Source organism: Pomacea canaliculata, linkage group LG4 (assembly GCF_003073045.1).
Source record: "Pomacea canaliculata isolate SZHN2017 linkage group LG4, ASM307304v1, whole genome shotgun sequence".
In the NCBI taxonomy this organism is placed as follows: Eukaryota; Metazoa; Mollusca; class Gastropoda; order Architaenioglossa; family Ampullariidae; genus Pomacea; species Pomacea canaliculata.
This window is the reverse complement of record NC_037593.1, coordinates 25,835,290-25,859,676: the sequence shown is the minus strand read 5'-3', so window position 1 is coordinate 25,859,676 and position 24,387 is coordinate 25,835,290. Positions and strand designations below refer to the sequence as shown.

At 38.8% G+C, this 24,387-nt stretch overlaps 2 protein-coding genes across 3 annotated transcripts in view; both read left to right on the top strand.

Moving 5' to 3' along the window:
* The first annotated feature begins 4,168 nt into the window (after nucleotides 1-4,168).
* LOC112562479 (cerebellin-3-like) lies at nucleotides 4,169-10,812 on the top strand. Its single transcript, XM_025235760.1, has 3 exons — nucleotides 4,169-4,304; nucleotides 9,574-9,636; nucleotides 10,032-10,812. The coding sequence occupies exons 1-3, from the start codon at nucleotides 4,169-4,171 to the stop codon at nucleotides 10,424-10,426; spliced, it is 594 nt and encodes a 197-aa protein (XP_025091545.1). The 3' UTR covers nucleotides 10,427-10,812.
* Nucleotides 5,592-24,387, top strand: part of LOC112562228 (cerebellin-3-like) — a 31,397-nt gene continuing 12,601 nt past the window's right edge. Inside the window, exon 1 of one of the 2 annotated variants that reach the window (XM_025235333.1) lies at nucleotides 5,592-5,688. The gene's annotated coding sequence lies outside the window, so the exon portion shown is untranslated. The remainder of the gene's footprint in view (nucleotides 5,689-24,387) is intronic. The other variant, XM_025235336.1, reaches the window with a different exon arrangement.

The following is a 24,387-nucleotide window of genomic DNA, read 5'->3' as shown; positions in this document are numbered from 1 at the left end:
GAAGAAAAGAAAACAAAGGAGAAACTTATCAGACCGAATCGATTATGAAAAAGCCGGCGAAAGCTTTTATATACTCAAATGACTAGACAGAAACACCAGGAAAAATAAGTAGACAAGCTACAAACTGTTTGTTTTTAAAAAATGTGAGTCCCGATAATTTCGTAGACATTATCCAAAAAAACGAATATGGATATCATCATGGTTAGCACAGTGGTGTCATATCAGACGAAAGACAGTCAAAACATTTCGAAGTCATCATGTGAATTATTACAGTTTGATAATTCTACCAGGTCAGCTCCAAGTGTAGACCCAATCAGCGACCATCTGGAACTGTTAATATATCGGATAAAATCAAGTGTTTGTATACCAATTCTTTTTCTGGTGGGGTTTCCTGCAAACTGCATCAACATGGTGATATTTGCGAAGCAAGGTTTAAGGAGAGAATTCAATCTGTGTTTATTTTAGCTTGTCTCTTGTGGATCTTTTGCTCATATTTTGTTTTTCATCTTTCATTCAGACATGCTGTACACAGACCTCGCGAGCTCTGAACGATTTGGAATCGCTTATCGATATCTAATCGATACAAATATCTATTGGATTTTATTGGTTTGGTCCAGCGGAAGCATGGTTTTGTCAACATCATATTTGCGAAAGATGCTTTTGTGTGGTTTTCCTTACAGTCCAAACGTTTCCTAAAAGAAGACCATGGCCTTGTCTAATTATAGTCTGTGTTTCTTTAGTCACCTTTTCTAGGTTTGTTTCTACTGCTAAATATAGAATGGCATGCGTCTTTGATTCACAGAAAAATTCTATTTCGTACAGGCTAGGTCTTAGTGGATTTCATCTAATCAGCAAAACTATAGATGATATCATCGACAGCTCAATTTTCGGTTTGGGATTAGGTGTTGGATGCCCTGTTGTCGGCCTTATTGCCACAATAATTACCGCATTGAAACTAAAAGAAATTATAAGCTGGAAGAAATTTGCAACTTCGAGCATGAGTATGAAGGAAGTGGCTGTGACCAAAATGTTGGTCTGTCTCTCGATCCAGTTCCTCGTTTTATCCATCCCGGTCGTGTGTCTCAGATTGTCCCCGTTGTTTATATCCGATTTGAATGGCGCAGGGCAGTTCAAGAACTCCTTTCAGGTGATATTGCATATAACTGAAGTTTCTGCTAATACAAACTCATCTTTAAACTTTTTTGTGTATTATTTCGCAGGAACAAAGTACAGACAGACCTTGAAATCTGTCTTTTGGTGCAAGGAAATAAAGAAACGAGAAGTGACGAGCAATTGCTATTCTTTGGGACCTGGCGTCTTAAACTGTGAGACAAATGAAAAGAATACAGTTAAAATATAAGAATGCAGTTTTTCAGACTACATGACATTGAAGAAGTTACCTGACTGTAGGTGTCAGCTAAGCAATAAACGCCGTACATTTAAAGATGGCGAGTCAATCATCCTGTTTGATCATCGTCCTGGACCAGACTGTCAGACATAAGCGTCATGTTATATGATTTAAATTACACATAAATAAAAAGTGAAGAACTATAAAATTATTGTCGTTCTATTAATCTCTTATTTCTATACAAAGTATTTGAATGTGTTTCAGAAAAGTTCATAAAACCATACTCTACCTGTATTAGTTTGGTCGGCGTATCTCGAGAATCAGTCGACAAAGACGGCATTGCTGCGAGTGGTAAATAACTTATTATCTTCGTGTAATATGAGCCACACATCTTTATACTGTCAATACTGGATTTGTCGGCGGGGTTCGACACATTCGATCACGACCTTCTCCAGGGTCTTCATGTTACTTTTGGTCTCTCTGGAACTATTTTGAGTTGGTTCCGTTCTCACCTGATTAATCTCATTCAGTCTGTGGTAGTTGTAGGCACCGCACATCTTGTCTGTTCTGAGTGCTTCAAGCTCTGTTCTTGAGGTATTGTTTTTATTCACTGTTTATATTCAAACACCATACACCATCGCTACTTGGGCCTGCACTATTGCGGGTATGTCGACGATGGCCTCTCTTTCCAGAACCAACAGGTCTTTGTCATAACAGGTGTCATGAAAGCCTGGATATTCGTCAACAAATGGAAAATGAATCAGGACAAAACTAATGTCTTTCCAAAATCCTCTTCAAATAAGCTTGACTGTGCGCCATCCATACTCTCTACATTTTATTTCTTAGGAGTTAACATCTCTCTTCAGTATATCGTCGGAATCTTTGCGTTACATTCGACACCTCATTATCTTTTAAATATCATATTAGTGCATCCAGCCCATCTTTCTTCAGCTTTACAGTGTCAAAGCTCCTGGCTGAATAATTGAAATTCTCTATTTGCCGATCTCCTTAATTACTGACAAACTTCAAACGGTTCAGAATAGTGCTGTTTGAATTGTCTTCCGTAGACAAAAGCGAACCGTACCAAAGACATCTCTTACACGATCGTCAGGCTGTGCTGCTGGTGCTATGATCTCCAACGTACCTGTCTGAGATACTGATGACTTGCAATCCAGTCTGTCTCTTCAGTCTGTTTGTGCTCCACTCCTTTCTGTCAGGTCCCACTTCAAGCTGTATCTACATTTGAAGCCTTCAGATCCGACCGCATCATCCATCTCTTGAAAAAGTATCTTGTACGATCAAAAGTACTGTCCCCACTCCAACTCCTCACGTCTTCATCCATGGATTGTTTGTCATGGCATCCTTTGCTGACGCTCGTGTTTATTGCAAGGATGACTTTCAATTTGCAAGTAATCTTCTGTGTGCCGTTAGAAAGCAGATCGAGGTTCACCATTATTCTGATTGAACAACGCCATGTCTGGTACTGCTGCTTCCGTCTGTAGTTCACATGCTGGATTTCTCCAGATGTCGCTGTTGATGGTCCTAGAGTTCCCCGTCATATCTGGGGTTTGAGGATAAACAAGTAAGTCCATAGGCAGCCTTTGGTAAACACTTCACATTCCATGAAGTCTTCGGAGCAGGGACAGTGTAGTTTAATTAATGCTACACGTCTGTGACTGTTATTCCAGAAAGGCAATAGAGGTGTGGTGAAAACTATTTGTAGAGTATGTTCTAGTCCTGCATCGTTTGTTTTTACTTACTGTTCTCGGGGGCAAAAGCGCAGTTATCAAGACAGTGGTAATCATAGTTTGATCTCTTTTTGGCAATAGTAGTTTTTGTTTTATTTGGCAGTTATTTTCTGCAAAACTCATTAGACTCAACGTGATATGCATTCAAACAACCAACCCAATTTCTGCCTGTTGATATCTGTCCCATGTCGGCGATTGTGTTGTAGTCGGTGTTGACCCACGGTGTTGTCGTCGCGCGTCAGTTGCTCGGAGGGCCTTCACAGGTCTCTTCTTTTCGGGACCAGACCACAAACCCCCTCCATTTGACTTTTCTTCCCCCATTCTTCTTTACCTTTGTCTTTCATTTCGCGCGCGCGGGGTCCTTGGCGCGTTTTGCTGTAGTTTCTGAAGAGTCTTCATCCAGCAACGGACAGCGCTGGACGTGGGGGACGGTGGCCCTGGGGCGGACTGCCTCCCGCGGACACTTTGAGCAGACATTTGACCTGCCACCCCGCAGTACGTGCGGGTGGTGCGTCTTCTTCGTGTTTATTATGACTCCCCTGTGCACAGGGCAACTGTTTTATTTTATGTACCTATTTTTTTTTTGTTTGATTGCTTGCTCTAATCTATCTTTGTTTATGTGAGTGTTATAGCGTTATGATACTTGCTTCTTATTAGGGTAATTTTATGTGGTTAATAAATTTGTTTGTTTTGTAACGGGAATTTTGTCTTTGTCATTTCTGTGTGGTCTGCGCTCAGCTGCGGTTCGATTGGCACATCGCGAACCGTCTCCGACCGAGATGAAACATTTGAGAAACATTCTAAAAATGTTTAATAAATGTTTTAATAAACATTTAAACATTATTAAAACATTTTGCGTAAACAGTTTAAAAACGTTTTTAAAACGTTTCGATGCTATCTGGGAGGCACTTATATTCTATTTGAATAGAATTTTCGGATTTTAGTGGCCTGAGCTGAGACCAAAGCTCTAGTCAGGTAAGTCACGTGAGTGCAAAACAATTGTATGCCACAGAGAAAAACTAAGTTGAATGAATGAGAAGAAGATTTAGTTCTGTTCTATGAGTGGGTGGCAATGGCGTCACTAGCAACACAGTGTACCAGTCAAACAATACCCAGCAGTCATTGTGTCATCAGTCATACACTAGCAGACCCAGTTGAGAGACGTGCTGCTGCTGTCCTGGGTATAGTGAAGGAACTTAAAGAAGCGGGTATGTCCCAGTGCGGGTGATGAAGGAAGAAGACAATGAGGACGTTGACGTGTACATTTATCGTGTACATTTTATCTTGTGAACAACAGGGGTTAGAGACAACAGCCTTGTGGGGACCCAGTGCTTGTAACAACAGTATCATAATAATTACTATTTACATACACCCTCCGTTGGCATTGTTTGTCTTGTCAGTGCCACTCCATGCTACGTGCGGTGTGTAGCTGTCGACAGTGTGTAGATGTTTGCGGATGTATAGTAGCTGCCCCCTCGTTAATCTCACTTGACGGTGAACACTTCATATGAATAAAACTATGGATGGCAGATCAAAATTAATTAAGGAGTCATTGTTCCTTGGACTGTCGAGAGGGCAGGTGTCATACATCAATACTGAGTGTCTATCAACAGTCGTATGCAGGTGAAAATGAGTGATTCTCCGGATAATGATTATGAAGTTTTCAAACCGACAAAATTGGATTTGTCTGTAGTGAGTTGGCAAATGGACATTTGTAAGATACTTTTAATGCACGAAAAAATGATTTACTCATCGATATTAAGCTTGTCTTCGAAATGTTTCCGATTTACTTTCTACATAAGATTGTTTATGATGCCACTTTCACTTTTTAGTATTTGTGAAATTCCTAGCACACACATTATAGAAGCTACAGTATCCTATCAACCGGCTCGTCGTCCAGTTTTTTTTTTTTTTTTTAGTCTCATAGTCTCAGTGACATTTTCGTTAAAAAAATGAAAAATAATAAGCAGCATCTGTAATGTCGTTTGGTAGAGAGAAACCAACCACAGAGCAACCATTTCTTTTTTACATTTCAAAAAACCGTCCTTGAGAAATACGATGATCTGAAACACAAGATGCTACTGGACATTGTTAATACACCAGTGAAGTAATGTACTTCTCCTGGGAAATGTTCTTTAGTTTCCTCTTTGCATGCTGTTCTTTCTTTTTTTTTTTTTTTTTTTTTTTTGTTTGCCAAAAGTCCACTTTGTCTGGCAGGAAGGCAACGGAAATTCTGCAATATTCTCCCAGCCAGAGTCGATCATCCGGGTTTTGCAGAGTCTCCATTACAGCCTGGCAACATCTGTTGTAAAGTACAGAATTGAACATAATAGCAATATATGATGACGCTAGTTGATAATAGACAGAATATGACAGAGCATTAATTTTACTTTTCCACATTAGCAAAAGTGTCCGTTCATACATGCTTTTAACCTGAAATACGAGATTCTTTTTGAACGATTTGTGTTCATCATCTGGTCTGCGAGAGTCATTGGCTAATGGTGGTCTAGGGTATAAAAAGGTTGACATCTGTTCTCTTGTCCACCACTGCTCTTGGCGGGACATCCTGTGACTGACAGCGTTCACCTGAAGGTAGGTTCATCTGATCACGAGACTTCAGATCCTCTTGTTAGAAGTGTGGACTCCACTAACCTGTGGTAATGAGATTATTCTCTTATAAACACATACACACATACACACAGATAAACATATGCTAACACGTCCGCACATTCACAAAGAGTTAAGCTCCTGAGCTCAAATAGTTCTCCTGGGGTTGTGTAGTACTAAAGCACTGTAAGCACTGTATCTCTAGCAACAATTTATAGAAACAAATTATAACGAATAGTTCAGGATTACAAAAAAGCTTTATTCAATTCTTGAATAACATAATGTAAATTAAAAAGTGTAAGGAACTGATCATATATCTTTTTATTCCAAGCATGCCTTGCTGTTTATTATTTATGTGAAAGTTTACATCAACCTGTCTAGACACCAGCATCACTATCTCAACATGTATTTTAAAAATCTTCACCTTTCACAAAAAAGTTCTTGAAGTTTATATAAATGAAAGAGTTGTTAAGAGTTGTCCAACGATTTTCTACAAAAAAGAGAAAATAATGTGTTACGACCATCCACACTTATATTTCAATGGGTGGAAGTAGCCTGCACTTTGCACACAAAATGTATCCGATGGCTGACACCAGCAGCGAAATGCAATAGTTAAGAGGGAGACAGACATGGAGACAAGCACTGACGACGAACGTGGTTAACATCAGCGACAACAGCAAGATCTGTTGGTCTTTGGTCCTTGATAGCCACTGCCTCGTTAAAGCTGCCAGATGCCCAGAAAAACACCCGGCATCATGATTTCAGCAGCGACTCATAACGGCCAGGTGTGGCAGGATTTGGACGAGAAACCACGTTGGTCCTTTGTGTCATACTCTTCTTTGTTTTACAAAAAGTATTGTTTTTAAAATATGTTACTTGAGTACATTGAACATAAATTTTAATCAATTTTAGGTACTGCTAAATAATCAAATAAAGCTTAGCATTAAAAAACCCTTCGTTTTATTACTTATTGTGCGCCAATCGAATTTTTTTCAAAAACAGAGGGTGACATAAAGTGAGAGTTTAAAAAAAAAAAAAAAAAAACAACAACCCCCTCCAAAAAACAAACAAAAAAAAAAAAAACTCGACAAAAATAATCAGGCCATCTCTCCCCCCTCCAAACACACACAGATACAGCGAAGCCTGAGTGTACCTAATAATTAAAAAATAGAATATAATTAATTTAAATGGATTAAAATTGGTCATATTGGTATTTTATTCAAAAAAAAAACAAACAAACAAAACGAGCAAAACATCTCTGATTATGTCCCTGGTAGATCACCTACATCTACGTCTACACCAACAGGTGTATGTAGCTATGACACTTGACGATCAATGTTTTTAGCCAAAAAGGTAGACGAACTGCAAGCGTGTGTTTCAGAATGGTAGACTTTGACCAGCCATTAAAAATCGCACAATGACAGTGCAGGAATGAAGAGCGAAGCCATGTCAATGTTTATGTGAAAATTCCACAGTTTCAGCCTGTCGACTATAATGACAATGGCAGTCCAGTCTACTGATCCTCATGGTGGCCATGGCACCAACAGTGGATTCATTCTTCTGGGCACGCCATCATGTCGGTGTCAATCAATCGCTTCAGTCTCAAATCAACACACTAAATTCAGAAAATGGTAAGAGAGCTGAGAGCAAGAGTTGATGTACTTTGATAGACTCCTTTCTCTTTGTGTAGTAAATCTCCCTTTGTCGTGTGTCTCAGCAAAATGCCTCCCCCTTCTCCTCTATACACATCAGTTTTGTTTAATAGCACAACATATATGACATTTATCACATTGATTACTACATTATAGAAGGGGGAAAAGAGTAAAGAGGAAAGATGTGGAGAAGATAGTGAAAGTGAACATACCAGCTTCCACCTAATCTCTTGCGCTTATATTAATAATTTTTGAAATGGTTTCCATAATTATCTAATTTATTACCTAAAATACTATGAAATAATGTTCTATATTATATCTGTATTTTATAATCTTCAAAAAGCATGTATAGGAGGGTATATCGTTTTTTTTCATTTCCATACAATAATGTAATATTTTGCTAACAAGATAATTAGGTCTAACACTTTGTCCGTACAAATGTTGTCCTGTACACCAAATAAATAAGTTTTCAGAAAATTAAAATTTCTTAGTGGTTGTACATTTACTAATCATGACTGAATGTAAATCTCTCTAGAAAGCACTAACAAGTTGACATTGCCATATAGAGATGACTTATTGTCTCTTCCAATTGTTAAGACATATAGCACATTTGGGGGAATTAACAATCTTTCTTATAAAGAGAAACCTGTTAGTTGGCAAAGTTCTATGGAGAATCTTAACTGGAACCATTTTAGTTTGGTTTATCAGATGTTGTCTTATGGCATTTGTTAAATACAAGTTTCCATGGTATGTTTTTCAAAGGTAGAGGTCCCATTTTCACAATTCCACTAAGCAGACGAGTCAGGAATTTCCAAGCATTAATTGTACCGATTTATTTCCTTTACAAATTATCTCCCATACCTTTTTTTCTTTCCTCAGTTCCTTTAATGTTTTGATCTGTAATTTATTTTGAAACTGTTTAATTGCATTTAGAACTCTTGCGAACTGTAGAAAGTTAGTGCGGTCAAGTTGGGGATTTTTAGCCGAAACTCCTGGTAGTGAGATAGTCACCATTTTCTTTAAGTAAATGTCTAACTTTGTAGATATCTTCTCGTAGCCAATCACTAAAGTAAATGTGTGGTTGCCTATAAACAATGTTATGTTGAGAAGAGACATTCTCTGCATTAAATTTCATCAATAGTTGCGGGTGTACATTTTACATGTAATCTTTTAAAATGTTTCAAAACATCATGCCAGAAAGGGTTGTGTATTCTATTAATTAATGTATTCATAAATTCACTACCTGCGGCATAGGTGATAGGTCCTTCCAGTGAATTAGTTTCTTGCTTATTCAATTTTACTGCATTTTCAACCAGTGTATCTAATTCCACTTCTGCTGGCAGTATAACCTTTCATGAAAAGCCTTTGTCTCATTTACCATTTCACTCTCCTCATAGATGATATCTCCATTTTCTCTCTCCAAAGAACACATGTTCTTTGCTAAGAAGCTTCTACTTTCTAAATTACAGAAGTATTTACTTGGTTTCTCTCCATAGTGTATCCACTGTACTCTTGAGTGAACAATCATGCCATTTAGCTTTTTTTCACGTATCTGTTTTAATCTAAGTTTTTTCTTCTTCTAATACCTGCACAGCAGTTTGGTTTAAATTCCTGCTTAATTCTAATTCTTTAATTTCTTTAAGTAAATTAAAATTTCTTCCTTTCTTTCCTCTTTAGCCCTAAGGGAGGAAAAAGGAGGAATACGCAATAGTTTTTCCTCAGATTAACGCTTTCCATCAGCAGTGTTTCAAGGAAAGTTGGTCATCAATTACAAATTCAATGTGTTCATCAGTAACATTACTTATGTTATTCATATTATATACTGGCACTGCATATTGTTGTTTAATATAAGTGATCAGCTTTCTGACAGTATCAATGTAGGTATTATCCCTCAATAAGGAGTTGTTAAACTTCCAATATTGTTTGGGTCTACTTTTTGAAATATTTGACTGGAGTCCTAATTTAACTATAGAATGATCACATTGATAGCCTGGTAGAATTTTTTACATCCCTTATTTCAGGCATCAGTGATTCTGAAATTAAAAAGTAATCTAGACGGCTTTGCTGGGTTGAATTAAATCTCCTCCAGGTGTAGCATTTTTTTATCTTGGAAGATTTCACGCCATATATCTATCAGTGCTAAATTTATCATTGCTTCTTTTATCTTATTTCGGCTTTGTGGGTGATTAACATAACATTTGTAATTTCTGGCATCTAGGTTCGGGTTTAGTCGTGATCAGTCAACTTCAGTCTCAAGTCAACACACTAACATCAAAAATTGGTAAGAGACTGAGAGCAAGCGTGATGTACTGTGATAGACTCCCTTTCTCTTGCGTAGTAATCTCCCTTTGTCGTTGTCTCAGCAAAATGCCTCCCCCCTCTTTATACATACCATTCTTATTTGTACATCATGCATCGCACTTTGCAACTAAAGCTTCCTCTAGCTTTACTAAAAATATTTTGCCTTGGTATTATTTATGTAGGATTACCGGTATTGAGAGTAATGTCCCTTACCCTAGCCGACTGTAGGGTGACTGCACTTTGTTTTTCATCACATTCTTTGTCACTTCTTACTGCTATTAATAATCTTTATCATTTTCGATGTTAATTTTTTTATCTGTTTTTTTCTATTAAACTAATGAAAATCCCCTTTGAACTCATTTCCACCATATTTAGCTCTCCTTGACCAGCGAGTGTTCTTCACGGCTACACTTCACTCCCGTCTGCTAACCGTTGGAGCCGGTCCCTTGGTGTTCAACCATGTCCTGATGAACACTGGCGGCGGTTACAGCCCTACCACCGGGGTCTTCACTGCACCTTGCCGAGGTCTCTACGTCTTCCTGGTCCAGATGTTCACCAGTGGACACGGCCATGCAAAATGGGATTTGTATGTCAACGGACACATGGTGATGAGCGGGGAGTCACATACTCATGATAACACCAGCAACGAGTACATGTACCCGGTGACCCTACAGGCTGGAGACAGAGTCTCGGTCTACAGCCGTAATTCACTCCACATCTATGGAATTCACCATAGCTTCTTCGGTGGCTGGATGAGCAAGGCTCTATAAACTGAAAACCTTTTAACTACGGCGACAAAGCAGTCTCGAAGTTTCATTTTTGGGTATCTAATATTTAATCATTCTTCTTACTGTGGGAAACAGTAAGATGTTCTAAGATGATTGTACATCTCAAACAAAGGTGTCCATTTTAATGCTCTGAAAAAATATGCACCATTCTGTGAAAAGCAAAATATGTCAAGCAGCTTAACCTCAATGTTTCTAACTAACCTTGTTTTCCTCTATATCCTCCTACTGATATCAGTATCTATGAACCTACAATGATCATACTCTAACTTCAGACAGTGCTGTACTTCTAAACAGTTACTGCATTTTCATATTAAGCCATTGCATGTGTGTGTGCATATTTCGCATTAAAATATTTTATTCCACTTCAATGTTTTATGTCCCATCTGCTGTTTCGTGCGAATGACTTCTATCGCGAAATTGTAGATAAAATGATGTAAAACACAAAACATTGTGGTAAGTAAACATTATATTATTTGTCCATTATTACATTGGGAACATTTAGCCAGCATCAGATATGTAAAATTATTTGTCTATTATTACATTGAGAACATTAATCCAGCATCAGAAAAAGTCAAGGCGGACATCCCTGTATGAGAAGCTGGACCCACGTAGGTAGCCAGATGAGAAAATACAAACTTGTCAAATGTTGACAAACATCTCAGAGATCTAAGAAACATAAACAAAGAAGTGACGAATCCCCCAGCCAACCTCCTTTCGTCAATAAACAGTAGAGGGCTCTTCACGTGTGTGTTAAGATAACTTGTGAGAGAGTGCACAATGGGTGTAGTGTGTTGTTTGTGGTAAGGAAGGACAGACAGTGACTCACCTTATGGGAATTACAGGTGAGGCCTTGTGAGTCTTATTATCTGGAAGAGTAGCCATGTCTAGAATCTTTGACAGTTTTTACACTAACTGTTAAACTTCTTTCGACTTGTGCTAGAAGACAGAAAGGTGAGGCTGGTATGGAGTCACATCCATCCTAGGAATTCGCCCCAACCAGCCCCTTCCCCATCCAGCCTCCTCTCTCTCGCCCTCTACCTCCCCGCTGGTCACTTCAAACTCTCCAATAATGGGGCTTTCCTGTAATAAACTGAACTCAGAAAATCGACCACTCGATACCTGAGACAATTTTCAGACAAGGGTAACAGAATAAGCAAAGAGATATATTTTTAAAGCTAACGCTCGGGCTAAGCAGCAGAAAATAAAAACATTGGTTAATTCAAAACATGTAAAGGAAAAATAAAGAGAGAAGTTATATGCACAAACATCGTGGTTGATATATAAATTGAGTTTTTTATTGGCTAGGGACTAACAGCATGTGTATATTTTTGCATTGTTAATTCAGGTAATAGATAATTAAGCTGGGTAGGAAGCCTCTGTCGGTAATCAGGTATCCATTTCCCCCCTTCTCTTCCTTTTTTTTTCTCTCTCTCTGTCTGTGTCATTAATTTTTCCCGTTTTTTTGCACAAAATGTGTATAAGCCTTGTATCATCTGGAGACAGCGGTAACATCTGAGAACGCAGAAAATAAACATAATGATGCAGTTTCTCTGTCAACCCTCAACTACCTAGAAAAGCCGTCTGCAATATTAAAATTAAAGCGCCATTTCTTCATGGAAAATAAAACTAGAAAACACATAGACACAGCAAGCCTGATTTTATTACCTCCACATTAACTTACACGTTTTTAATATTTGTTTTCTTCTACAGTTCAAATTCAACATCAGTTTCATGAAATATGAACGCACACTGTCATGTTCAGGTTCAAAAAAGATAAACATATAGGATTAAAGCTACTTGATCTTTACTCACTACGGTCATTGTAGTTGGTATAAAGAAAAAAATAACATAGGATCAAAAATATGACCTTATATACTATAAACAGTGTGATAGAATTCCTATGATATCTTGAAACCAATCTAAACTGATGTAAATATACACTCAACAGTCGACACATCAATATAGCCCTTCTTATTTTTCCTGTTTATTAAAGTCCATATCAACTTTCTCCTAACTTCATTAAATATATAAGGTCTGGGTAAAAATATTGCACAAGGGGATTTGGCATATGATTCAAAATTTTAACATCGAAGACGCTCTCGTCCATGCCATCAACGATCGCAGGATGACAAACTTTATATTGTAGTATTTACCGCTACACACCTTCCAGCTGGTGGAAAGCAGGCGTTCGCACATTAAATCACTCATTTTCAGGTTAGTTCCGATTCTCAAAAAGTCAGTACTGTATTTTCTTTTCACTCTTTTATACGCTGGAATGACATTTTTTGAACGGCATAAAAGATGGACTCTGATGGACACAGATCAGTTTTTTTTTTTTTGTTTTTTGTTTTTTAAGTACAGTAAACCTTACAGTATTGTAGTTTATAGAAATCTACATATTTATGTCAATATTATGGATGTGTGTTTTTGCCTATTCAAATTGCTTATATTTGATTTTAGCACATATTTTTTATTAAATATGTTGCCAGCTTTTGGTATCAAGTTAAAGCTTGTTATCTCCCCTAGATAATGAAAGTCCTTACTGTTAGATTATTTAATCCTATAGTTAGTTTCCTTATTCATGTTATCATGTCCCAGGGTCTGATTACAGTCTATTCAAGTTCACACTTATTGTACAACGCTTTGAGTCTAGCTGATGCCGGAGAAAGGTGCTTTGAAAATGTGGTTGTGATGATGATGATGATGATGATGATGATGATGATAGTATGGCTACAAACTGCATTAGATTCCAGTACTTCTATCTGTTTTCCATCACTTTGTACTTACTTTTATATGTCTGTATTTACTCACACTTCTTATCTTTTACTCATTATTTTATGGACACAAATAAATACAGAAGCTAAAAAGATTTTCACATCTGCCTAAACAGAATAAGCGATATTATACAAACAGCACTATATTTGCAATATCGTATACAAGTAATCACTTGCTCACTGACTGGAATCCCATAGCGACACCAAGTGGCAAAATGTTCGCAGTTGTTGGTGAAGATGTTGTAGCTGTCGTCGCCTATCTTTGACAATGCTCTTGTCAGGATTGTTTCCGGATGGAATGGTCTGAAAAAAACCTTTTTTCAATTACACTGTACTTATGTAATGCTTCAGTAAATCATGCTGTACATAATGTTACCTTTATTTCTAAACACTTATTATACTGTCATAATATGCTGTCTTCTCGCTAGATTGTATCTCCAGGTTCACTATCTTCTTTTTAATGTTTGGCATTTATTAATTACTTTTTTAGGAATAATTAAAACAGAAATATATTTACGTTAATCAAAAACAAACATTTAGAAAGACACTATCTGAATTTTGTCTCATTTGTTTTAACTTTTATACGTATTTCAGGGCTTCTGCTAAGGCTAAATTCTTTGGGGTCCCAGGGACCCCTTCTTCAGATTTTTAAGGGGTCCCTGTTCTTTGCCCAAATTTGAATGGGACCCCATTGACGAAAATTGAAGGGGTCCTCCGAACTTTTAATGCGTACTGTACGCAATTTTTTGTGTAAGCGGAAGCCCTGGTATTTGTTTTGATAAATAATTGTATCTCAAATCAAGGATTTATGTTGCCATACTAACATTTGTAGGCATTCTAACTTTTTCATAGTTTTTCTCATTATTATAATTATTATTAGTTAGTGGTCGACACGTTAACATGTCTTATGTCAAGCTCTTTTTGGAGGGAGGCAAGAGAAGGAAAGTTTTAAAACAGATTTAATTAACAAAGATTACAGAATACGTCAGTATATTAGTGCGAAATAAGCAGTCAAGCTTTCAAACCATTTGTTACAAAACTGCACCCGTAACTTAATAGGATACTTCTGTCTTTATTTATTCTTTACTTATTTGCAGTGGAATGTGTTGGTTTGTCTGGGTACCATGTTTGGGTGCAAAATTAAAGATTTACAAGGTTTTCAAACATACGTATTTATCGTTTGTTTACCAGGTCTCTGAAATGATGGATATCAGTGACATAAGCTTGGTGTCAACCTGCTCTTAAGCTGCGGTATTTTGCTCATTTTCTTATTAAAAAAAAACTAAAAAATAATTTATTTTAAAATTTTTTAGAAAGTAGATCTTCAAAAGAGAAACGGAAGATTAATTTTCAAATGATAAAACCAATTGCATATTCCTTACTTAGCTATAATATAACTTGCAGAAAATAAAATGCAAGTGATAATATTATTTATCTAACAAATTAAAACGCTCCCAAATTCATAAAGGTAGTCACTTTACCTCATTTTTTTATCCAGTGAGTTATTTTTTACAATTTTGCCTTTTCCAGCAAATTTGTGCAGGGATTCTATTCTCACTTCACTCCCTTTTTTCCCGTTAGTGATGTGACCTTTGTGAATAACCTGTTTGTTACCTATGAAAACAAAAAGATCACCATTATTGCACAGTTTTTTGGACTGTTGAAATATAAGTAAACTTATTAATAATTGCATTCATGTCTTGATGGATATTAGTATACGACAGACTGTAGTAACATGGTTGTCGAGGAAATAGATGATTTATATCACTCCCTTTTTTCCCGTTAGTGATGTGACCTTTGTGAATAACCTGTTTGTTACCTATGAAAACAAAAAGATCACCATTATTGCACAGTTTTTTGGACTGTTGAAATATAAGTAAACTTATTAATAATTGCATTCATGTCTTGATGGATATTAGTGTACGACAGACTGTAGTAACATGGTTGTCGAGGAAATAGATGATTTATAAGGACCGGTACCAAGACCTGTTTGTTTACTCACAAAAGTGTTAGGAGTTGTCAGTCCATTTCTTTATATTTCCCAGTTTTTTCCCCTGTATTTCCTTTCATTGATAGCCTCTTCCTATTCACTAGAAGGCGCTATCGCTTCTTCACCAGACAGAGGCCATCATCCTTGTTCTTTAGTTGTATTAGTCTTCAATGACTTGATATTTCTTCGATGTCATCAAGTGAAATAAATCTTGGTTTGACCAATCTGCTATCGATGTGAGATGTAAGGCCCGCTTGTAACTAAGTAAAATTAATGCAGGCACTAGACGGGAACTTTTTTTGGAATATAAAAGCGAGGAACAAGTGCAAAACACGATTATATCGGTAGTGGGCCCGGTCTGGCATGCTTTTTGTATTATTGACATGACCGGCAAAACAATCTGAGACAATGAATTAAGGAGGAAGCCAAGGCCTATTAAGATACGTGAAATATACTGACAAACAAAAAGAAATTGGTGTATCAAACAACTTTGGACTTGCTTTCCCACATTCTTGAGTAACGAAGTTTGTCAGCAAGTCTTCACGCAAACACAGATACAATGTAAGTCGGTACAAGGCGAGGAACTAAATGAACACTCAGCAACATCATAATAAATGTTATTACATGGTTTTTCTAAATTTATTTTTCCACCTTTAGCATGTTTTGAGCTGTGGTGAGAGTGTTTGAAACAAATTCATTTACCTATATAGACGGTCCAGTGTGAGTAGAAGCTCAAGGGTCCGATGTGAAGGCGCGGAATCTCAATCAGGTCTCCTTTATTCATGTCTTTATTAAACCAACACAAGCGTGCGCGCCCACACACACACAAACGTACACACAGACATGTTAATCCATGTTTAGTAGTAAAAAATATTTCGAAAGCGATTCTACATGTTAAAATAGAGACCACACACACACACAGACAGGGTGGACTTGTGGTCAATGTTCTGCATAGGAAAGAATATTAACAAATTGACAGTCAACTATAGAATAAGCAGCAGCACTAACATATAATACCATGAGAAAAGTGGAGGAATTTGATTGATGAGAAACTAAAATTTCTGTCCACTCAATTCTAATTATGGAACTTGATAAAGAATGTTAAAATGGTGACTCAGTGTGCACCCCGTACTTACGCAACCACACACATAAATCATTTCATATCATCCCATCTCTCTCTCTCTTATAACAGTGAGCCGCAAAATAGAGAGAAGTATTATTATTTTCAATGTAGTTTCAAAGCCTTAATGTCCAAATATTTGATTCTGATTATTCAGGAGAAAGCTCTATTCATTCTAGAATTATACTCTTGAAAACATAATCGTTAAGGATGTATGGATTCTCAGTCTCTAAAAATAAAGACACTAGCTTAGCACACTGCAAAATAATTGGACAATTATCCTATGTAACTCACCTTCTGTAGCTACACACCTGCCTATCATTTGTCCCATCTTTGCTTTCGTTGCTTTGTTGGAACTGAAAATAATGATTCATTCATTACTACTTGTTTATTTGCAATTTTCTAGAAGTATTTGTTGGTGGCGATGACTGCCACATTCTTATGGATCAACCTACGGACTAGGGTAATGAAAATGAAACAGGAAAGGTAAAACAAGGTGGCTAACATACAGATAGAGTCTCTAAAGGCCATACTTGTCATAAAAGAGTCTTATTCTCTTAGAAATTCGTATTATATAGTAAATAAAGCAACGCACAAAGCTGCTTCTAAGAATGATCAACTTTTGTAGCAATGTAGACTTCAGCACATAGGAATACCTATTTATATATTTTGTTATTATTTTACGATGACCTCTGTACATGCATGACAGCTCACTATTTTAGCTATAGGTTCCTTAGCTACCAGTTGAGGTGCAATGTACACCTCAGGAATAACACAGACAGTAAAGATGAAAAATGAATAACACTTACTTCTCGTCACACAATTCACACGGTTAACAGACATCGATGTTTCCATGTGCATACGCACTATACATTTACGATTTCCACTGATAAATTAAACATTAGCAGGGATGGGCAAGCTACTTTTAATTTGTAGCCGGCTAGGCTACAGCTACTTTTTTTCAAAATGTAGCCGGCTACACTACAGCTACAATTTTGCAAAAAGTAGCCAGCTACTTTGGGCTACTTTTAAAATGTAGCCAGCTTCTTTTGGCTACTTTTAAAAGCGTGATGTTATAACAAGTTAGCTGTAGCCAGCTGGCTGTAGCAACATACACAAACATCAAACATACACACAAAACACTATTACTTGCTTTACAAAGTTTTTATTATAATAATGAAACGGAGAACTGCGATATACCGACAATTTTATTTAGTGAAATCCATAAATGCTTTCATTCATTCCTTGCACCCTTCCTCCCCGGCCTTTTTCACACAATAAGTACACGTATTTCACGATTATATTAAACATTTCTGGATCTTTTTCCTCATCCTGTTTTAGTGACAAAAGAAATTATATAAGTTTTCCGATAAACATTTGTTTTCTATAACTATTTGTTCCCTATTACTTAGAAATGAAAACTAAACAGATGCTTAAGTATCAGGTACCTGGTGGAATTTTCAATAAGTTAGGTTATGTGGTGATGAAAAATGTCAACCTCTTATCAATACTGTGACAATGAACAACAGACCATTGAAATAAATGAGTTTGCATGGAATATAAGTAAAACACTGCTTAATCTAATTTAGGCAAGCAGATCATAAGGCATTTTTTTTCTAACACTGACACTGAAAACAAAGAAAGGAACACAAACTAATTGTTTCCAAAAGCTGATAGGGTGAAAAGTATAGTCCTGGCATACTAGAATAGACTTTAATTATATAGTAGGATGTCAAATGTAGCATATAAACACTGAAATATATTTTTCAAAAATGATCTGATACAAGATATATTTATTTTAAATCTTTAAGCTTGAATTCCTCTGTTTGTCGTTTTTGACATCCAGTCCTAAACTATAAAAACATATTTCTCAAGATTGGCTTGTGCTACAGCAGTAAAATTTTGCAATTTTGTTTAGAAATGTATAAGCTACAAAGTGATGCATTTGAGAATATGGTATAAACATTACTTTTGATAAAATTAACATTTTTCTAAATATTTTCTAAATATTTAATTGCCACATTCACACTGAGTCGGGGGATACCATGTCTGATTTTTTATATCTCCTAGAAATCTTGAGATATCAAAACGCCTTATGCATCAGTTTTCTTATCAGTGCCTCTAGTTTACAAAAAATCCAAAACCTTTGGTATATGACTTATGGTATTGTGTAAATTTGTTTTTTAAATGCTTGTACGTTTTGAAACAAAATCGTTGATTAAAGTCACAATTTTCACTTTAGGTACTCAAAAACAGTTTTAAAGTGCTATATTTATGTTATTTTGTTACTCTATATTTAAAAACCCTTCAGGTCAGGTCAGGTCAGTCCCATGCCCGGTCCGGGCGTAGGGGGGACCGTCTGGCAGCAGCAACAGACAGAATTTTCCACCCGGTCCTGTCTTGAGCAGATGAGAGCAGGTCTGGCATCTCGCGTTCGGTCCATTCTTTGATGTTGGTGACCCAGCTTTTCCTCGGACGACCACGACGACGGCTCCCTTCGAGGGTTCCTTGTAGGATCGTCTTGGACAGGGTGTTGTGGCGGGTGACGTGACCGAACCAGGCGAGCTTGCGCCGCTTCACTGTTGCCAGAAGGGGCTCATGTGGGCCCACGAGAGAGGTTACGGTGCTCCGTACGTATGCGTTGGTCTTGTGTTCGCGGTACGAGATGCGGAGCAGCTTTCTCAGGCACTTGTTCTCAAAGGCCTGGAGTTTCTTTTCCGTTGCGGCAAGCAGCGTCCAAGTTTCGCAGCCGTAGAGTAGGATTGACACTACGAGGGACTTGTACAGCCTGTGTTTGGTACTGAAGCTGATTGAGTTGCTTCGCCAGATCCTATCCAGCCTGGACATTGCGGATGTTGCCATACCAATCCTGATACGGATCTCTGCTGTACAGCAACCATCTCTAGTCAGGGTGGCACCCAAGTACTTGAAGCTGTTGACCTCCTCCAGTTTCTGGCCGTTCATGACGATGTTGCTGCTGTTGTCGGTGGTGGAAATAATCATTACTTTGCTTTTTTCTGAGCTTATTTCCATGCCATAGGCCCCCGCTCGCCCGGAGAGTCTGTCCGTCAAATCCTGAAGTTCGTTGTTACTGCCTGCCATGAGGTCAATGTCATCTGCAAAGCGGAGGTTGCACAGGGGTCTGCCACCAATGGAGATTGAGGTAAGGTGGTTGTGGAGGGTTTCTTGCATGATTTTTTCAAAGAAGATGTTAAAAAGGATGGGAGAGAGTAGGCACCCTTGACGGACTCCGATCGTCATCGCGAAGAACTCGCCTAGTTGGTTGTTGAGTAGCACCGCGCTGGAGGCGTTCTTGTAGAGTGCTGCTACCATCTGGATCAGTCCCTCCTCTATGTTGAATGATTACATGACCTGCCAGAGTCCATCGTGCCAGACACGATCAAAAGCTTTTTTGAAATCGATGAAGTTATGGTATAGTTCACGTTGATGCTCCAGGTGTTTTTCTATCATAACACGGCAGTTAAAGATCTGTTCTACCGTGCTTCTTCCAGCCCTGAAGCCAGCCTGTTCTTCTGCCAGCAGTTCCTCTGCAATAGGTTTTAAGCGGTTGAGGATGATTCTGAGCATTACTTTGCTTGGGTGACTTATCAGACTGATGGTTCTGTAGTTCTGGCACTGCTTCAGGTTCCCTTTCTTAGGGAGTGGGATGATGATAGACTGAGCCCATTCTTCTGGCCATTTCTTTTCTTCCCATATCTTTTGACACAGTGTGGTGAAGGCCTTGGTTGTTGCGTCTCCTCCATGCTTCAGCAGCTCAGCGGGTACGTTGTCCACACCAGGTGACTTTCCTCCCTTCAGACTGTGCATAGCTTCTCTCACCTCATCAGTGAGGACTGGCAGGTCTTCAGCCTCTCTTGTCCCAGTCTGGTGATGCTGGAGAATGCTGGTGTCTGGTTCGATCTTGTAGTTGTACAAGTCTTGGCAGTATTCAGTCCAACGGCTCAGTACAGCAGCTTTCTCCGTAAGGAGCTGTCCAGTGCTGTCTTCGATGACTGTGGCTGGTCGCTGCTGAGTCTTGGTGAGGGCCTTCAATGTTTCATATGCCTTCTTGCTGTCTCCGCTTGCCATGCCTATTTCCACGCTGCAACACTGGTCTTCGATCCAATCTTCTTTTGCCTCCTTCATCCTTGTTCTGATCTGCTGGTTGACAAGTCTGTACTTGTCTGCTGACGTCGGGTCTCGACCTCTCTCTTTCTTCAAGGCTCTCCTTACGTCGCAAAGATCAAGGATGTCGTCTGTTACCCAGGGTTGTTTGTGCTTCCTCTGCTTCCCCAGCACTTCGTCTGCAGTAGAGAGTAGCACCTCTTTGATACTTCCAGCAAGGGTGTCTATGTCGCAGTCCAAAGTAGTCAGGGCTGCAAATTTGCCCCCCACCTGGGCCTGGAAGATCCTCTCTGTGTCCGGATCTTTGAGCTTCTCAAGGTTGAAACGGATGCGAGGGCTCTTATTGTTGTCACGTCTCAACTTCAGTTTCAACCTGAGGCTAGTGAGGACGAGGTTGTGGTCGCTGCCTATGTCAGCGCCAGGAAAGGAACCTTTAAATAAACCCTTAAAGATATTTAAAACATGGATTTTAATTTTTGGAGTGTACCGGTAACCTTAAAACAAATCTACATTCTTTTAGTCCTTCATGGAATTGAATTTGACCAGAACTTTGGCCTCGAAGTTGCTGTCTGTCACCCTAGTGCGCAGCTTTGTCATGATAAGTCCTGCCAGACTGAACTATCTCTCAACAATTCTTGCATTTGAAACTATACCCACATTTTGTGGCTTCGCAAAATGTAAACAATTTCAAATAAGGCTGGAAATTGATGGGTACGTCCATCTTCGTTTTTCAAATCGCTCCCGCCACATGGACGACCCGGTACTTCCGGTTACTGAGCGTGCGAGACACTGGTGTCTGGCTGTCAAGACACCGAGCAGTGACAGCAGTGGCTGTCGTCGTCTTGCTGACACGCTGTCGACGAATGGTCGTGTAACCAACACGTCAAATGGCTACGTAGAGTGGGCTGTCGTACCAGAAATAACACAGAGATTGAATTCCACACTGAAGTTTTCTTTAATTCAGTATCTTTTTTCTCAGCAGCTGGCCTAACTTCTCTCTCTCTCCAATTCACAAAGAGGTCCCACACCACTGTCAGCCCTGCTATTTATTCTCCCTCCCCTCGAACATTCTAGCACAGACATTCTATTTAGTCGCAATAAAGACATTTTTGAACATCGCTACATTGTTGAACATCATTTCCTCCCTCGCACAAGACATTTTTATTGTGAACATTGCTACATTGTTGAACATCATTTCCTCCCTCGCACAAGACATTTTTATTGTGAACATTGCTACATTGTTGAACATCATTTCCTCCCTCGCACAAGACATTTTTACTGTGAACATTGCTACATTGTTGAACATCATTTCCTCCCTCGCACAAAGACATTCTATCTTTTACATTGCTGCCGTGCTGAACATTCTGGAATATAGATGCAAATCTACAACCCAAAGACAGTATACTTTGTACACTACTAGAGTGCTACAGTCGTGAAAGTAGCCAACATGTAGCCAAGATACAGCTACTTTCTAAAATGTAGCTACGGCTACAAGCTACTTTTTTTTAATTTGTAGCCGGCTAAGCTACAAGCTACAAAATTTGTAGCCAGCTACAGTAGCTGTAGCTAGGCTACAGCTACTCCCCATCCCTGGCATTGTGTAATGTATGTCGACAGGTAAACAGTTAACGGTGTGATGCATAACAGGCAGATGAGACAGTCTTGTGAGAAATTGAGTCACGTGTGTCTATCCCGTTGCCATATCACGAGATGATGTGATTGTGTATACCCATGTGTCTGTCAGTGTGTACGCTGTATCTACGACATGTCTTACAGAAGAAACTTACTTTGAATGTTAACAGAGAATGCCACGACAACAGCCACGACCGTTACCTGCACCAGTGGCGGCACTACACCGCCCTGCCTACAGTGGAGAGACGTGCTGCTGCTGTCCTGGCTCAACGTTAGTGACGACTCGGGTAAGGTGAAGAAACTGAAAGAAGCGGGTATCCCAGTGCGGGTGATGAAGGAAGAAGACATTGAGGACGTGGCCACGGCCCGCAGTGACGTGGTGTGGGTGGCGAGTGGACATCTTGTTCGTGGTCTGGAGAGAAAGGTCGTCGTCTGTCTCGAGGATGGACGTTATACCCGACTGAACTTCATGTCCCGGTGTACGTCACAACTTGTGATTCTCTCCTGACGACTAACTTCTGGTCACCAGACGACATCACCTCAATTAGTGTCAACATCAGCACCACACACCCACAGGTGAGCCTACCGCTGTGTGACACAGTGCTGAGTGTCATCCTCATCAGTTGTTGTCTGCTCTTGGCAATGGAGTCTAAGGGGGACGGAAGACACGTGCTGGAGCAGGAGGGGAAGGGGAATAGGTGTTTCACAATGACCCGACAACTAAGGCAAGGCAGCCAGCTCTGTAAACAAATGCCTCATGCAAAGAAAAACAACTTGACAGAGATGAGAGAACTGGACCCAGGACAGCCAACCCTCACTAAATTAGTGACAGGCGCTGAGCGTTTCATCACAGACAATGACAATGATCAACTTTATTTGTCCAAGTGGGCAATTTAAACATGGAAAGGTGCTCTAGTTACAGTAAACTTAAAAATAAAAGTGAAAATAAGGTAAATTATCTATATATATATTATAAAACAAACAACAACTTGTATCAAGAATAATCATGTGCGTATCTACACACACCCACTACTGACACTTCATCTGAGGTTGAGCAGCTGGACCACAGATGGCGCAAACGATTTCAGGTGTCTGTTACTTCTACATGTTGGCATGGACTAGCGTTCATCTGAGTTTAATAATCAAATTCTCTCGTTAGTACCTGTTCAGGTATCGACATATTGCGTGAAGCTTTCCTGTTTGTTGATCACAAAAGGAAGTTAAATCCCTCTGTCTGACACCAATTATCTTAGAACAGATGTGGACAATAGTGTTCAGCCTGTTACTATCATGGACAGAGAGATTGCCGACAGTGTGTAGATGTTTGCGGATGTATAGTAGCTGGCCCCCTCGTTAAACTCACTTGACGGTGAACACTTTATATCAAAAAACTATGGGATGGGCAGATCAAAATTAATTAAGGGGTCATTGTCCTTGGACTGTCGCGCGGCAGGTGTCATACATCAGTACTCAGTGTCTATCAACAGTCGTAAGCAGGTGAAAATGAGTGATTCTCCGGATAATGATGATGAAGTTTTCAAACCGACAAAATTGGATTTGTCTGTAGTGAGTTGGCAAATGGACATTTGTAAAATACTTTTAATGTACAAATAAAATGATTTACTCATCGATATTAAGCTTGTCTTCGAAATGTTTCCGATTTACTTTCTACATAAGATTGTTTATGATGCCACTTTCACTTCTCAGTATTTGTGAAATTCCTAGCACACACAATACAGAAGCTGCAGTATCCTACCAACCGGCTCGTCGTCCAGTTTTTTTGTTTTTTTGTTTTTGTTTTGGTTTCATAGTCTCAGTGACATTTTCGTTAAAAAAGTGAAAAATAATAAGCAGCATCTGGAATGTCGTTTGGTAGAGAGAAACCAACCACAGAGCAACCATTTTTTTTTACATTTCAAAAAACCGTCCTTGAGAAATACGATGATCTGAAACACAAGATGCTACTGGACATTGTTAATACACCAGTGAAGTAATGTACTTCTCCTGGAAAATGTTCTTCAGTTAATAACTACCAGTTTCCTCTTTGCATGCCAATGCTGTTCTTTCTTTTTTTTTCTTTTTTTCTTTTTTTTTTTTTTTTTTTTTGCCAAGTTCACTTGTTCCTGGCAGGAAGGCAACGGAAATTCTGCAATATCCTCCCAGCCAGTCATCATCCGGGTTTTGCAGAGTATCCATTACACCTGGCAACATCTGTTGTAAAGTACAGAATTGAACAGAATAAGCAATATATGATACTCTAGTTGATATAGACAAATATGAGAGAGCATTAATTTTACTTTTC